The sequence below is a fragment of the Panthera onca genome, chromosome B4, assembly GCF_046562875.1.
Source record: "Panthera onca isolate mPanOnc1 chromosome B4, mPanOnc1 haplotype 2, whole genome shotgun sequence".
NCBI classification, from domain to species: domain Eukaryota; kingdom Metazoa; phylum Chordata; class Mammalia; order Carnivora; family Felidae; genus Panthera; species Panthera onca.
In genome coordinates, this window is record NC_138345.1 from 57,875,529 (window position 1) to 57,889,884 (window position 14,356).

Consider the following 14,356-nt stretch of genomic DNA (forward strand, 5'->3'; position numbering starts at 1 on the left):
TCTGTTCCAAGTCAAACCTCCACAGTGCTGGACAGCATCATTACACTGGGGGCTGAGAGATTTCCTGCCTCTAATTTACACTTGAGTCATGTCCATTCCTGCCTGGCTGGCTTGCAGGCTTTTGATAGTCTGATTTTAGTAGATAGCCCATGCTGTCACTCTTTTCTTCTTATGCTCTTTAGGATAATAGGGTAATTAGATGTACCTTTAGCTCTGCATGCCCTGTGAGACAAGACCAATATCAAAACGTTGAGCTTTATAAACTTATTTCTAGAGGTGAAATGATTGTACTTAAAAAATGTGACTTCATGACAACTTTAGTTCATTAAAAAAGTGGACCAATAATGCATTTACCTAGATACTACAATAATGAAACACAAAACAGTAGCTTTATACTCAGTAAAAGTATTGATACATAGTAAAATAATTCTCCCTTGAAACAATCAATCTGTAAATGGAATCATGTTAAAAGCCACTCCTTACAAGCAAGTTCGAAAATCTCAAGCAATGAAGTAGCCACCATTAAAATCAGAAAAGGAAAATAATGGAGGAAAAATAATTATTTTATTTATCTATTTTCAATTTAAAAACCAATCAAGTTTGTATTTAATATGATTAAGTCAAGCCAATTCACATCCTAAGAATAATACCCACATGCCTTTAAGCTATAAAGTTAGACGACGATGTTAAATATCCAAGCTTTGTAATAAAGGGCAAAGCAAAAAAACAAAAACAAAAAAAAACCACTACCACCAACAACAAAACTAACAAAGAGTGGAAATATACCACATATAAAATCAGACTAATTCACTGGGAGGAGAACACTTCTTCCAACCAAATGATTGAATTCTTTTTGGAGGATTTTAGTTGATGTACCAACTTAGCCAAATGAAAATTTTTCATAAAGTGGTTTAAATAGTAATAACAACAACAGAAGCAATAATAATAATAAACGTAGGAGTTAATCATTCAAATGAATTTTCCATAACTGTTTGCCATTGCTACTCTAATAGTTTGGGAGTACTTTTGGAAACCAGAAACGGAAATCTAATTACCTGTAGAACCTTCTTAGCAAGCTAAAAGGAAGAAATAAGAACGGACGCTTATTGGCACATCTCCAATCCCTAAATTGACATAAAACAGATGTGATACATTTCCAAGGACAAAACTGACTCCCTCCCACACTGGAGCTTGCACAAAATTGCTGGAAAGATGAGAGTAAGTAATTTGGTAATACAGGTTCATTGGGACAAACTGCCAAGTTATTAAAGAAAAAAATCCTTTGCATCTTGGGTCCAACTACCATTTCATTTACACATTTAAAGAATTAAATAAATTATAGGCAAATGCTTGGAAATGACAGGAGGTGAAGAGATTGTCTCTTACCTCACCCTTGTACAGTATATCAGAAACTGGGCAAACAACGCAGGCTGTACCCGAGCCAAACATCTCTCTCACTCGGTTCCCCTCCAGGGCTGTTGTCAAATCACCCATGGTGAGGTACCTCTCTGACACCTTAAATTCACCCTGTATGGAATATAAAAAATAGAAATATTAACATTTGCAAGGAAAAGGCATGCAAAAAAAGCCCTGTCGTACTTAACCTTTCAACCTGATACTCTGAATTCAAATCATGTGAGAATCATCCTCTGAGGGAAAGCTGAAGAGAGCACCACTACCTTACTGGTAAACATGCTGAGGTGTTAAGCAATCTACTCCAAGGTCACAGCATCGCTAAACGAGATGATCAGAGTAAGACGATCAGAGTATAACGTAACACCATCACTATAAAATACGGGGTATATTTTAATGCATGCCAGCTTTTTTGGCCTTTTATTTGTTGCCATGCCTAAAGTCTCACAAGATAAGGCACTTCCCATGCTACTTAATGTGTGTTCTATGTTAACAGTGTCTTGAACCCTATTTACCACAAAAGAGAACATATTCTTAGATAATATTAATAATGATTTATTCAGCACCCATTGCATGCCTCCTACTCTCATTTTTAAGGTGGGTATTATCATCCCCATTATACGGATGAAGAAATTAAGGTTCAAAGGGAGGCTAAGCGACATGTCTAAATCCACATAGCTAGTAAACAGCAGAAACTGAATTTGAACTCAGGTGTGATCTGACTGGCTCTAAATTTCCTCCACTCTCTACTAGGTCTTCTATGGAGTGAAAACATAGACTGAGTTTAACTACCTGAACTATTTCATTATTTTAAAACACTGAAAGTATATTTGGACTTTGAGAAATTGCATGGGATATTCCTTTTTTTCCTCAATTCACTGATTCAGTTGTCTTTACAGCAGAAATCCCCTTGCTCCTCTTTAGTATCTTATTGGGTTGAGTTTCATCACAGAATTACTGGCATAACCTCATCGACTCTGCTGAACTATTTCAACATTTCATTTGCTCAAAGATAGGAAATTGGGGGAAAAAAAGCTGATGCTTTTAAACTATCTGCTTAAATAAATGATCTTTTGAAACTCATTCTTTAATCTGTATTAATTCTCATTCTTTTATGTTAGTGGTTAAGGTTCAAAGTTTGTCTCAAACTTATTAAAAAAATATTTATCCATCCTTTGTTGACCTTAATTTTTTTTAAGAAGAGTATTTTTTAAAACTTACAGATCCACAATAGATAAAAACGAAATTCAGAGCCCTTGGCAAGATTCAAAATATTAGAAGAAGGCATCATGCTGTAAGTATGATTTGGGAGAGTAGGAAAATATGTCTACAACAGAAATATGGCTCTTTGCAAGTTTCAGTTTATCTCAGTCTGGAATTTCAATTATGTTGTTCAAAGGTAAATAAATAAATAAATAAATTCCAGAAAATCAGCCAAGTTAACTGAAAATGAGATGAGCTCTGTGTTCTGGGGAAAAAAAAAAAAATCTCTTGTAAATAAACAGAATTGTTTTTCCTCTGCTCACCCTTACTTATCTTTGGACAATTTCCCCTGTCTGGCAAGTAATGGTAACCCCCCACATGCCTCTTGGCATTTATGTCTCACTGTTTTAAAATAGCTTTTAAAATAAATTACAGCTAAGGAGTCAAGGAAAAACTTCCTCCATAATAACTAATTTCATGCTAGCAAATCATTAGTGTGGGAAAGCATTTCCACTTGCAACTTGTCATCAAACCTTCTGTACTTGGTTGATTTTTTTCTTTAATAAAACAAAAATTACTGAGCTTCGAAAATACATCTTTCCAACTGCAAACATATTTAGGACAGGGCAAGCTGTTTGAAATTATACCAACAGTTTGTAAATGTCATGCCCAATGTGCCAGCCAGCATGTGGCAGTTGGGTCTTGTCTACTTCAGGGTTTTGTAGAATTATTTATAGCACATTTCCTTTATTTCCAAAGCTTTTTCCAGAGAAAGTATGCTAGTACTCTCCTAGGTAATATGTGCGTTTCTAAACATTTGTCCTATTAATACTGTTTGACCACAGTATGCTCAAAGTCTTTTCATGTCCCGTGGAGACCGTTTTAACACATGGGTCAAAAGTTCCATCCAAGAACCTTTGCCAGATAACCAACTCATCGAATATTCATCTTGAGTATGTTATAAATGTCATTTCAATACCAAATGGTTTAACATGCTTGCCTGTGTCACACAGATCAGAAACTCTACTGAAAACAACTACATTTGCTTGAGTGTTTTGACTTTAAAATAAGCATGTATGTGAATTTGGGAGGACAGGGGGCAGGAAGGAGGGAGAAAAAAGGCAGCCAACCTAATAAAGTTATGTTAGTAAACATTTATGTCAGTAAAATTCTTTAATTTCTGCGACTAGCATGGTTACACTGGAATAAACAGAGGAAGGGAAGAACTACAAATTATTGGAATGGGAAACAACACACTGAGATTGGAAAAGTTCAGGACTGGTGAAATGGAAGCACATGAAGTATAAACCAGGTGAGTTGGCAGGAGACACCTGCTACAGAGCTTGTGATTAGCACTAGAATACTGCTTCACTAGGATAACTTGCCAAACTGTTTTCTCTCTGCCCTTCCTATAAACAATACTTCTATATTGGCCTTAGTGAGACAGTCCTTCTAGAAGAGTTCTTTCCACTCAAGTTAAGATTTAAAGATTAGATAACACTGGATGGAACGAAGCCGGGCTCATTTTGATGACTTTCTGTTTCATGCTTCTAAAGTGGTTCACGTGAAAGGCACCCACCCACTTGCGTGCCAGGTCCAGAATGCTCTGCCTCGTCACTCCTGGAAGAATGATGCCATCTAGCGGAGGAGTTGCCAGTTCTTCTTCTGTCAAGTAGAAATTGGAATATTTTCAAACTTTAACTACATTAGCCTTATATCAACAACCATTTTTTAAAAACTGTTTCTGGCAACTTTGCTAGTAATAAACATGAAGATGATGTTACTGTTCTGCCTTGTCTACCTTCCCAAATTGATTCACACTTCAGGTAGATCTTCATTAAAAAAATAAAAGAAGAAGAAGAGGAAGAGGAGGAAGAAGAAGAAGAAGAGGAGGAAGAGGAGAGGAAGAAGGAGACAAAGAAGGAGAGGAAGAAGGAGAAGGAGAAGGAGAAGGAAGCAGGTCACTCATCTAATCATCTTCAATTTATCCTTAACTAGGAAAAACTGAGATGATGTTCTACTAACAAATACTAAGAGGAAAGTTCTGAAGCTAAAATTTACCTTAGAGGATTAACACTGGCTACTAATTAGAATCATGTAGATAGATCTTACTCAGGAACACTGGTCATTACCAAAGCATGTAAGAATACTGTGGAGGAAAACCCATCCTCAAGAAGTGTGTATGCTTATTTAGGTTGGTCACTGCTTCCAGACTACCCTTCATAGACAAGTCTACTTATAGTGATTTTCAAACCTGGAGGCATATCCACATCAAATATGGAGATATTGACTTCACCCTTTGAGATCCAAATGTTAATGGACTCAGGATGGGCTCGAGTATGTATGTGGCTAATAAAGAAAAAAGAAGAGAAAAAGAAATCCAAAACCCAAAACAAAACTCCATGGGTGATTCACAGAGAGCCAAGGTGAGACACTGGTCATCTTTGAGAGTGATCACATGCATTCCTAACTGACACGAGGGCTGGCATGGTGATCTGTCTATAATGGTCTGTGTGATCCGACAACCACACAAGCTCTCCTTACAAAAAATCTCTGGTACCCAACATTCCCTTCTCCTCCCCACGTCTGGCACCCAAAAATCTAAATCTAGTAAGAAACTTAAACCTTAAATCACTTTATAAAGATGCTGAACCTTGTAGCAGATGTGTTACTTATGTGTTTGCAGAGAAATATTCCAGGTATGCTTCAAAGGATCACCAGGTAGCAAAAACTATAGAAATCACACTGGTATCTTTAAGCTCCCTCCCAACCATTTTATTTTTTATTTTTATTTTCTTTAAAGATTTTATTTTTAATCTCTACACCCAACGTGGGGCTCGAACCTTCTGAAGAAGAACTTCAAAAGTCACCTCATACAATCCTTATTTTACAGAAAAACAAAAAACAAAAAAACAGAGGCTCTGTAAACATAAATGACTTGAAGATTGGTGACACTGGGGGACAGTCAGGATCACAACTTAAGTGGCCCCACACTGAGACCGCTGTCCTTTCTTTTCATATACTGTGGTCTGGGTTCACTTGCTCCACTGTGGTTACATCAGACATCCCCAGAAAGCAAGCTGTCTGGAAGACCAAAACTCTATATTCATTCCTGTGTCCCTAAAACTTGGCATTGTGCCTGGCCTAGGGTGGTATGTAATAAGTGTTTCTGAATAAAAAAAATAAATAAATGAATAATCTTCTTTGCTAGGAGACAGCAGTATGATTTTTTTGAAGTTTGTTTCTAAAAATCATCTGCTGAAAACCGCTTTCTGGAAAGAAGAAAATTTGTTCTTGGCAATGTTCTTAGGGCTACTCTTTGTCATGTTTAGAAGTGTTGATCTCAAAATAAACCTGTGCTTTGCAATAGCTAGCTGGCTGGATACATAAATGTAGGGATTTCTGTGTGTGTGTGTGTGTGTGTGTGTGTGTGTATGTGCACACACATACCCCACACATATAGACAAACATACTTCCAGTGCCTCCAAACTGGACCCTCCCTAAAGCTTGCTGAGCTCTAAGGCTACATCAAGTTAAATAAAAACAGCGGCCTCGCATGTGCAAGTGTAGTTCTGTGAAATATACTTAACACCCAAAACTGTAACCACTAGCCTAAGGTCAAGACACAGAACATCTGTTTCTCGGGTTGCCAGACAGAGATGATGACATGACAACATTTGGGTGAGAAATATTCATTTTCCTCTGCAACCACAAACATGCTTACAAGAGCCAGAACTAGCTCCAGATTGCCCAACATGAGGAAAACAGAGCCTACAAACACAACTTGTTTTTGACAAAGAAATCATTTTTAGGAGTTGAAGAATTTAGAAGCAATAACAGCAGGAGTCATCTGTGACATCCCAAAGTCAATCTCTAATAAAAACTGGGAATGTGGGTTTGTATGAGTGCCCAAGCGCACACAATTATTATCTACTCAACAAATATACATTATCGAGGTAGGCACTGTGTGCAGTTGGCTTATCTATGCACTATGAATAAAGCAGTGAACAAAACTGATATAATTCCTGTTTACTTTCTAACAGGTAGAGAACAATTATTATGTTAAATAGTATGTTAGACTATGGAGAAAAAAAGGAAAAAAAAAAAAAGAGGGAAGATAATGAGGAATGCTAGGGGTCAGGGGGGAGGGAGTTTGCAATTTATTATGATGCTCGAGGAAAGCCTTAACTGAGAATGGGGTAAGTGGGCAAAGACTTGAAAGCAGTGACAGAGCAAGCCACACCCACATCCCAGGGAAGAATGTTCCAAAGTCTGTAAATGCCTGATGTCTGAGAAGGCTCATGGGGCCTGAGCAGACTGAGCCACATCAACATTCACTGTCATGATCATTCTCCCAGACTAACTCTAAACTCAACCACACAACTGGGTCTTATTCTCAGGATAGTTCCAAAGTCCAGTGCGAGATAAAACTGTTTGTCCCAACAGTGAATAGCAAATGTGCATGTTAAATTACTCACCAACACAGTAAAACAGAGAATCGCTGCTGTGTGATCTTAACACCAGGGTTGCTGTTACTAGAGCCAAAACCACATGGGTTATAGGCCAACTGCCACAGATAGTTATTGTGCACAGCAGTGTGCTGTGAACACAGATTATCTATTTTATATACCTTTCTGCAGCAGCCATCATGTCCCAAAGGGGCAGTGAGTGTGGGGGCTCATAGAAAGAAGGTAGGTTTTTACTAAAAGAGTTCTACTCATACCTCCAATAGGCAAAGTTTGTGAAAATCAGTATTTTGTTGATTTTCAACTCATTATTCTTTGTATTTTCCTAAAGCCACATGGTGAAGTTAGAGTTCTTTCGACGTCTTCTTTTGTTTTTAGCCTAAAGGTTATTCCTTACATTCTACCGACTTCTCTCATGGTACTGTCCAAACATTTATTCCATCTCTTGTCCCCTTACTTCAAATTTTATTTGATATGTTAGGTGAACACCCTCAAGATGGACTAAAGCTATCTCAGGCAACCATAATGTGAATAGCAACTCTTAAGGTCTTGTATATTTTGTAAGAGTCAGAAGACAAATTCACTCATTTCCGTTCTGACCTTTAAAAGCCATGGCGGAAATGGTTCATGATTATTGTTTGGATAAGAAGTAATTTTTCACCAGGACAAGTTTCTTGTGTTCTTGGTTAAATCATGGAGCTCTGATTCAAACTGTACTTAAATCTTGACATCTCCCATCCATAAATAATGATGGTACCACTTCTGTATGATGTAACTGTTTTTGTTTAGAGTTGTGTGGTTTTTTTGGGGGGGGTGGGGGGGCAAGGGCGTTGGAGTGGGCAGGCGATGCAAAGAATGAGTTGAATCAACCTATTATCTCCTAAATGCAGAGTGCAACATTGGCTGTCATCTGTCAAGCATAGCTTTTGAGGTATGTCATAGGCAATGACTCAAATTTGGAAATCACGAATATTCCAGTATAAATTGTATTTTTAAATAGTGCCAAGTATAAACAACAGGAATGGAAGAATCAGCATGACCTGTATCTGGCTTTTCAGATGCCAAGGATTACCAATGGTCAACCCCAGGACAAGGTGTACTCACCACACCTTCTATTTATTCTACCTCTGACTGGAATATAAGGCTCATCTTACTAGTTTCTACAACTAATGCTCAAATTAGTGCATAGCTCTGAAGTCAGCCACATGTGAATCACCATTTTCCAACATTAGTAGCCAAAAAACAAAAGAGCAAGAGAAGTTACTGTAGCTACTTCAAAATAAAAATTTTACTTAAAATTTTAATTGAAATGAACACTCAGACTTTATAAGTGTTTGGGAACTTTTTCTAGTCTCTATACTCAGTACTGTGAAATGAACAGCATAAGAACATAAACAAGCCTAAAAAGATAGTTAAAATTTTTTGTGACTATTAAAATTCTAATGGAAATAAATGCATTTATCTGTATTTTTCCCCATGATTGGCCATTTAATCCAATACCATCGACATTGCCAATGCTTCACTAAACCTATATGTTTCTGCCAACTAATTAAAAAAAAATAGAAAAGAAAGATGAGCATTTAGGATATTTAGATATATAGAAATAACTGGTTTTTATAGTAGATACCTATTAACAGTCTTGAATGAACCAGAATCTAAGTACAATCCTAAAAGGGACGAATTTGTCCATAAAAATAGTGTGTTTTAATCAAATTGAGCTCCAGAGTAAATCTGGAAGGCTCCTGATATATTATCGAAGTATGTAGAAAGGGCATCAGTTGTTAAAAGACTTCTAGCAAGAGAATACACTAAATCTCATATCAGTAGAATCAGTAGACGATGCCTGTTATTACATTTTATACATATAGTATATGGTGAATTGATCTGAGACCTATCTCCAAATGCAGGGGATTTCAGATAGAAAAGCTGTTACGAAGATGGCAGAGGGGATAAGGCTACGAATCTTCAAATCATGGGGATTTAAATTCTTTAAGTTGGCATCTCAATGATAAGCACATCTAGAGCCAAAAACCGAAACCAAAACCTTTATAAATTCTGTAAATTTAAACTCATTTCTACTTGAACAACAAAGCACAGTGGTCCTTAGCCTTTGGACTTGTGCTACTTATTCCTTGTTCCAAGGTCCTAGTTCTTTTCCTTCCAGGCCTATTGAATATGACTGACAAAGAACAAAGAGCTGAAATCTGAGTGAATTACCTCCATCTTCATTTATCCAGTAAAGAAAAAGATTCATGGTTCCAACTTCAGTTATCTGATTATCCTCTCCATACAGCCACAGAACCTGCTGACAGCTGTTTTCCACTGCTTCACATTGGGCAAAAAGGGATGAGCCATAATTCCTTTTAAGAAAGAGAAAATGTATTGATTATGAATATACCACTCCCTCATCTTTGGTACCAATCTGCATGTGCATGTGATCAATGCACATCTCCTTTATGTGCACGTGCACACACACACATGTATGTATGCACATATATTCTCTAGTTAACTGCCTAACGTTAAAGAAAACTCATTAGAGAAGCTAAATGATCTAATTGCACTCATTTGAGAAAGAACACAGCAAAATACAAACTTGTAAAGTAGAGATAATGAAAAGAGGTAAATAGCTAAGTTAATGATAACAATTAAAAGTATTTTTCACATTCCAAGCAATTGTCCATGAATTATTTCATTTAAATCTCACACCAGTACTATGAGTTAGCCAAACTTGTATCAAATAACATTAAGTAGTAGAGCACCAAGCTGTGCTCTTAGTTGAGACCTTTCAATGTACCCAAGGAATAGCTAATGCCCAATGCCTAAATTCTCCAAAGGGTGGGACAAAATGTTAAAAACCCTGATTTTAGCCAAAAGTATTCCAAAAGCCCATTTTTCTCACCCTGCACTATTTATTCAAAATCAAAGGAAGACAGCACATCTTCCTAGGATAGCAGTTTAGTTTAGTATTTTAAATGTATTATCTTTTATTAAACTTAAATAAGAAAATTATGGAGTATATTACAAAATATGGATGAATGTTTTCAATAAAACATAAGAGTCCTCAAATAAATGTGATGTTTGCTTGCCTCCCTAAGCCCCTGGTTGTTTAATTCACTTTCCTGGGCTTTCACAGGACATTAGCAAACAAGTTGGGAAAGCACTACCATATGACAAGCAGGGCTTGGAAATAAACCCTAAACCCATCCTTCGATTATGCTGCTCCCATACAAACAAGCAGAAACAACCAAACATACAACAATAACGACTACAAAGCATGAATGTCATCTCCCACAAAATATACCCACCTAGGCCTTTTAAATTATCTCTTTTATATCTGGTCAAGATCAAAATGTCTAATTAGAAGTATAAGTTAGGGGCGCCTGGATGGCTCAGTCGGTTAGGTGTCTGACTTTGGCTCAGGTCATGATCTCACAGTTTGTGAGTTTGAGCCCCGCACCAGGCTCTGTGCTGACAGCTCGGAGCCTGGAGCCTGCTTCAGATTCTGTGTCTCCCTCTCTCTCTGCCCCTCCCCCACTCATGCTCTGTCTCTCTCTCTCTCAAAAATAAATAAACATTAAAAAAAAAAGGAAGTATAATTTAAACACAAGAACCATATTCATGGCGGCTATCTGCCATTTTCAACTACACGGCTTGCCTTCCCATTAATATTCTCTTTGGCCCTTCCTTTGGAGCCAAGTCATTCTGCTTGGGGTGACAGTCACAGTACCTCGCCCTGCACAACTGAATTAATGGATGGACATGTAACCTAGGCTGCTCACATAAGCCCTTCTTATTCACTCATTCCTATTAATGCAGGCACTGGACTGAGCCAGCCAGGCACACCTTGAGTTGGTTTTCTCACTTGCAACTCAAAGAGTATTGACTATAACTAAAACATCCTAGAAAAACGAAAAATGGGCATTATACTATATAGGTACAGCAACCTGAGTCATGAGGTTTACTCACATCAAAGTAATACAAGATTCATTAAAAGACCTTCCAAATGCAGATAATAAAATGTAAATTTATTGGTGCACCTGGAGATGATACCACACTTATACATAGGAGGATTTTACTTAATGAGCATAAAATTTAGGCCACCCATATTCAGAATTAGTGGTAAATAAGCAATAAGTGGAGTTAAAATTATGAATACTTTTTAATAACAACAAACAAGGCTTCAGAGGGGAGTCCAATAGAAAGAGCACAGGTTTGGGGCCAGGAGGCTTACATACAGCTCTTGTACTTCTACTATTTGGCTATATGTGAACTTAAGCAAGTCAGTTGAAATTTTTGCCTTAACAAATTCTTCTGGCAAGTGCAAATACTTTCTTTGTATACTGCATAGAGTTATGCAGAACAAAATGAAACAGTAACAATAAAAACTAAGAAACAGTTTATGTGAGCCTCTTATATCCTAATGAAATTAAGTTTTTGTTTTTTTTTTAAAATGACTTCTATTTTAATTGACTTCTCTATAGTTCATAGACACAACCAGTGAGATTTTCCAAATCTAAAAATAATTGATTTCTCTCATAAAATGCTCTTTATTAACATTAACAGAATTTTCACAGCATGAATAACTAGCCTTTCCAAGAACCTTCTAAACACACACCCACACACACACACACACTTTTGAGGGTGTTGGTTGAACTAAAACCATGATTCTTTGGCATCATGAAGCTACTTGGGCAAGAAAGAGAATTTAAAAACCTCAAGTGTTTCAGTATACTGAAAGAAAAAGGGGGTTTTACTTGTTTGGTGCTTATTTGATTGACTGATTGACTGATTACTATATTATATAGGTAGTGTTTTTCCCCACATGAGTTTTTCCTCAAAATTCTCCCTCAGGTGTAAACTGTATTATTAATATCCACGGGTCATGAATACTTTGATAATATATTTGGGTTCCCTCTCATGTGCTGCCAATATTCAGAAAAGAAACACATGTCTTTGGAAAAAGAGAAAAATGAAAAAGTTGGAAAACTGTCTACACAGAAAATTTTTAAGTGGAATAAATATCTAGGAGAAGAGATATTAAATATCTCTCTCCAAAAGAGTAAATTCTCTTGTGTGAAATCCAACAGATTGCTCTTAAGACAGGGTCCAGGAGGGGCGCCTGGGTGGCTCAGTCGGTTAAGCGGCCGACTTCATGATTTCGCGGTCCGTGAGTTCGAGCCCCGAGTCAGGCTCTGTGCTGACAGCTCAGAGCCTGGAGCCTGTTTCAGATTCTGTGTCTCCCTCTCTCTGACCCTCCTCCATTCATGCTCTGTCTCTCTCTGTCTCAAAAATAAATAAACGTTAAAAAAAAAAAAAAAAAAAAAGACACGGTCCAGGAGATGAAACAAGAAAGCAAGCCTCAGAATATCAACTATTGTCTATTGACAGGATGCTTAGTACCTGCCAGGCAGGGAACTAGGTACTTAAGCCCATTATTTCACTGAATCATCTTACAACAACACTAGACTTTATTATACTTTTGAGGACTTAGAGGAAGAGGGTACTTAATTATGTAAGATCACACAGATTACAAGCGTATGACTCCCATATCTCTGACTACCAAGCCCACGTTGTTAACTGCTAGGTTATAACACATTAATTGGGAGCTTTCTATAGGTTGACCACATGGTAGTAGGCACTTTATATTATCCCAAGTAATTCTCACAGGTAAGGTGGGTATCACTGGCCTAACTTTATAAATGAGGAAAGTGAAGCTTAAAGCAGTTAAGTAACATCCCAAGGCAGTTAGGTTAAGCCAGGTCTAGCTGACTTCAAAGCTTGTAGTTAAGTGCCAAATGAGAGTACAAGACAACAAAAAAGAAAGAGGAAAAATTAAGATAGAGTAGAAAGAAGGCAGCAGGCCCCATTCTTTCCAGGTTAAGAAACTAAGAAATTGGGAATAAGACATTCCTACGATGGAGGACCTTCTTCTAGCTCAGGGCTTCTCAACTTTGGCTACACATTAATATATTCTGATGCGAGGCTACAGAGCAGACCAAACAAACCAGAATCTCTAGTCGGGGGACCCAGAGAGTAGTAGTTGGTACAGCTGATTTCCACACTAACCACAGGTGAGCACTGTGCTACAACTCTCCCGCAGCTGTGTGCCATTGTATTACTTCCCTCACTTATGTATATTTAGATATAAAATAATATTACTATCGCTGGTGGCTTCAAAACAGGTGGAGTAATCTTAGAAGTTAAAAAATCCTTCTCTCTTTTCCTCAGATTCACTTAGGAAGCAGAAAGTCCTTCAGCTTAGGAGAATCCACAGCAATTTAATAAATTCCAGTTAACTATAGAGGTCCTAAAAATCTTGGAAGGTAATTATTGAATTAATTGGCTTAGAGAAGAAGCAATAACATATAAATCTAAGGCTGCTGCCAAATGTCTGCCAACCAAATAGGTTAATACTGAATGCAAAATCCTGTGTTTTCCTTGCACTTCTCTGGGTGGAGAGCATAGGAGCTTTAGAACCTCTTGGAAACAACAGACAGATGTAAGTTACTGCCTCCCACTTGCCATTTCTCTTTTATTATTATTTTTATAATATTTATTTATTTTTGAGAGAGAGAGAGAGAGAGAGAGAGAGAGACAGAGAGAGATAATTTTTTTTTTTTTTTTTTGTAGGAAAGAAAAAAACGGGCACCTGGGTGGCTCAGTCAGTTAAGCATCCAACTTGATTTTCGCTCAGTTTATGACCCCAGGTTCATGGGGTCAAGCCCTGAGTCGGGCTCTGCCTGGGTGTGGAGCTTGCTTAGGATTCTCTCTCTCCCTGTGCTCCGCCCCCACTCATGTTCTCTCTTAAAAATAAAAATACAGAAAGACTATAGAGGGTTCAAAGCCAGCTGTCAACACCTCTCTCACATCCCAGCAGCATGTCACTGAACGCTCCCAGGGCTCCCAGAATCTACATGTTTTCCCACAGCCCAGAAGTTGCCACCGAGTCGCCTCCCAGGACTGCTGCTGCCTGTGTCTGTGATACACATCAGTACTTGATGCACACAAAGGAAGAGCCCACACTGGTTAATCCGGCTATTCTTGTTCACCCAGAGGGGCATTCTCATGTCACGGCCAAGTCCACCCCTGAAATTGTCTAACACTTTTTAAATGCTCTTTTATTTCCAGCCAGCTACATATGGCCAATGAGACCGGCCTGACAGAGCCAAAGCAGGGCTGTCCCTCGGCCAGCTGGCAGCAGGTAGGGCTACAATCTGTGGCAATGAAGACAGCACTTGAGTGAAGCGGGCACCTTCCCCAGACAGGACTCCTTG

General features: G+C 37.9%; 1 protein-coding gene across 3 annotated transcripts in view; it reads right to left on the reverse strand.

Annotated features, from left to right (window-relative positions):
* Positions 1-14,356, reverse strand: part of BCAT1 (branched chain amino acid transaminase 1) — a 106,460-nt gene that overhangs the window by 17,220 nt on the left and 74,884 nt on the right. For all 3 annotated transcript variants that reach the window (XM_060658142.3, XM_060658141.3, XM_060658143.3), the window contains exons 7-9: positions 9,300-9,442; positions 4,196-4,281; positions 1,387-1,527 (exon numbers count right to left, since the gene is read on the reverse strand). In XM_060658142.3, coding sequence (XP_060514125.1) covers positions 1,387-1,527; positions 4,196-4,281; positions 9,300-9,442 — 370 coding nt within the window. The remainder of the gene's footprint in view (positions 1-1,386; positions 1,528-4,195; positions 4,282-9,299; positions 9,443-14,356) is intronic.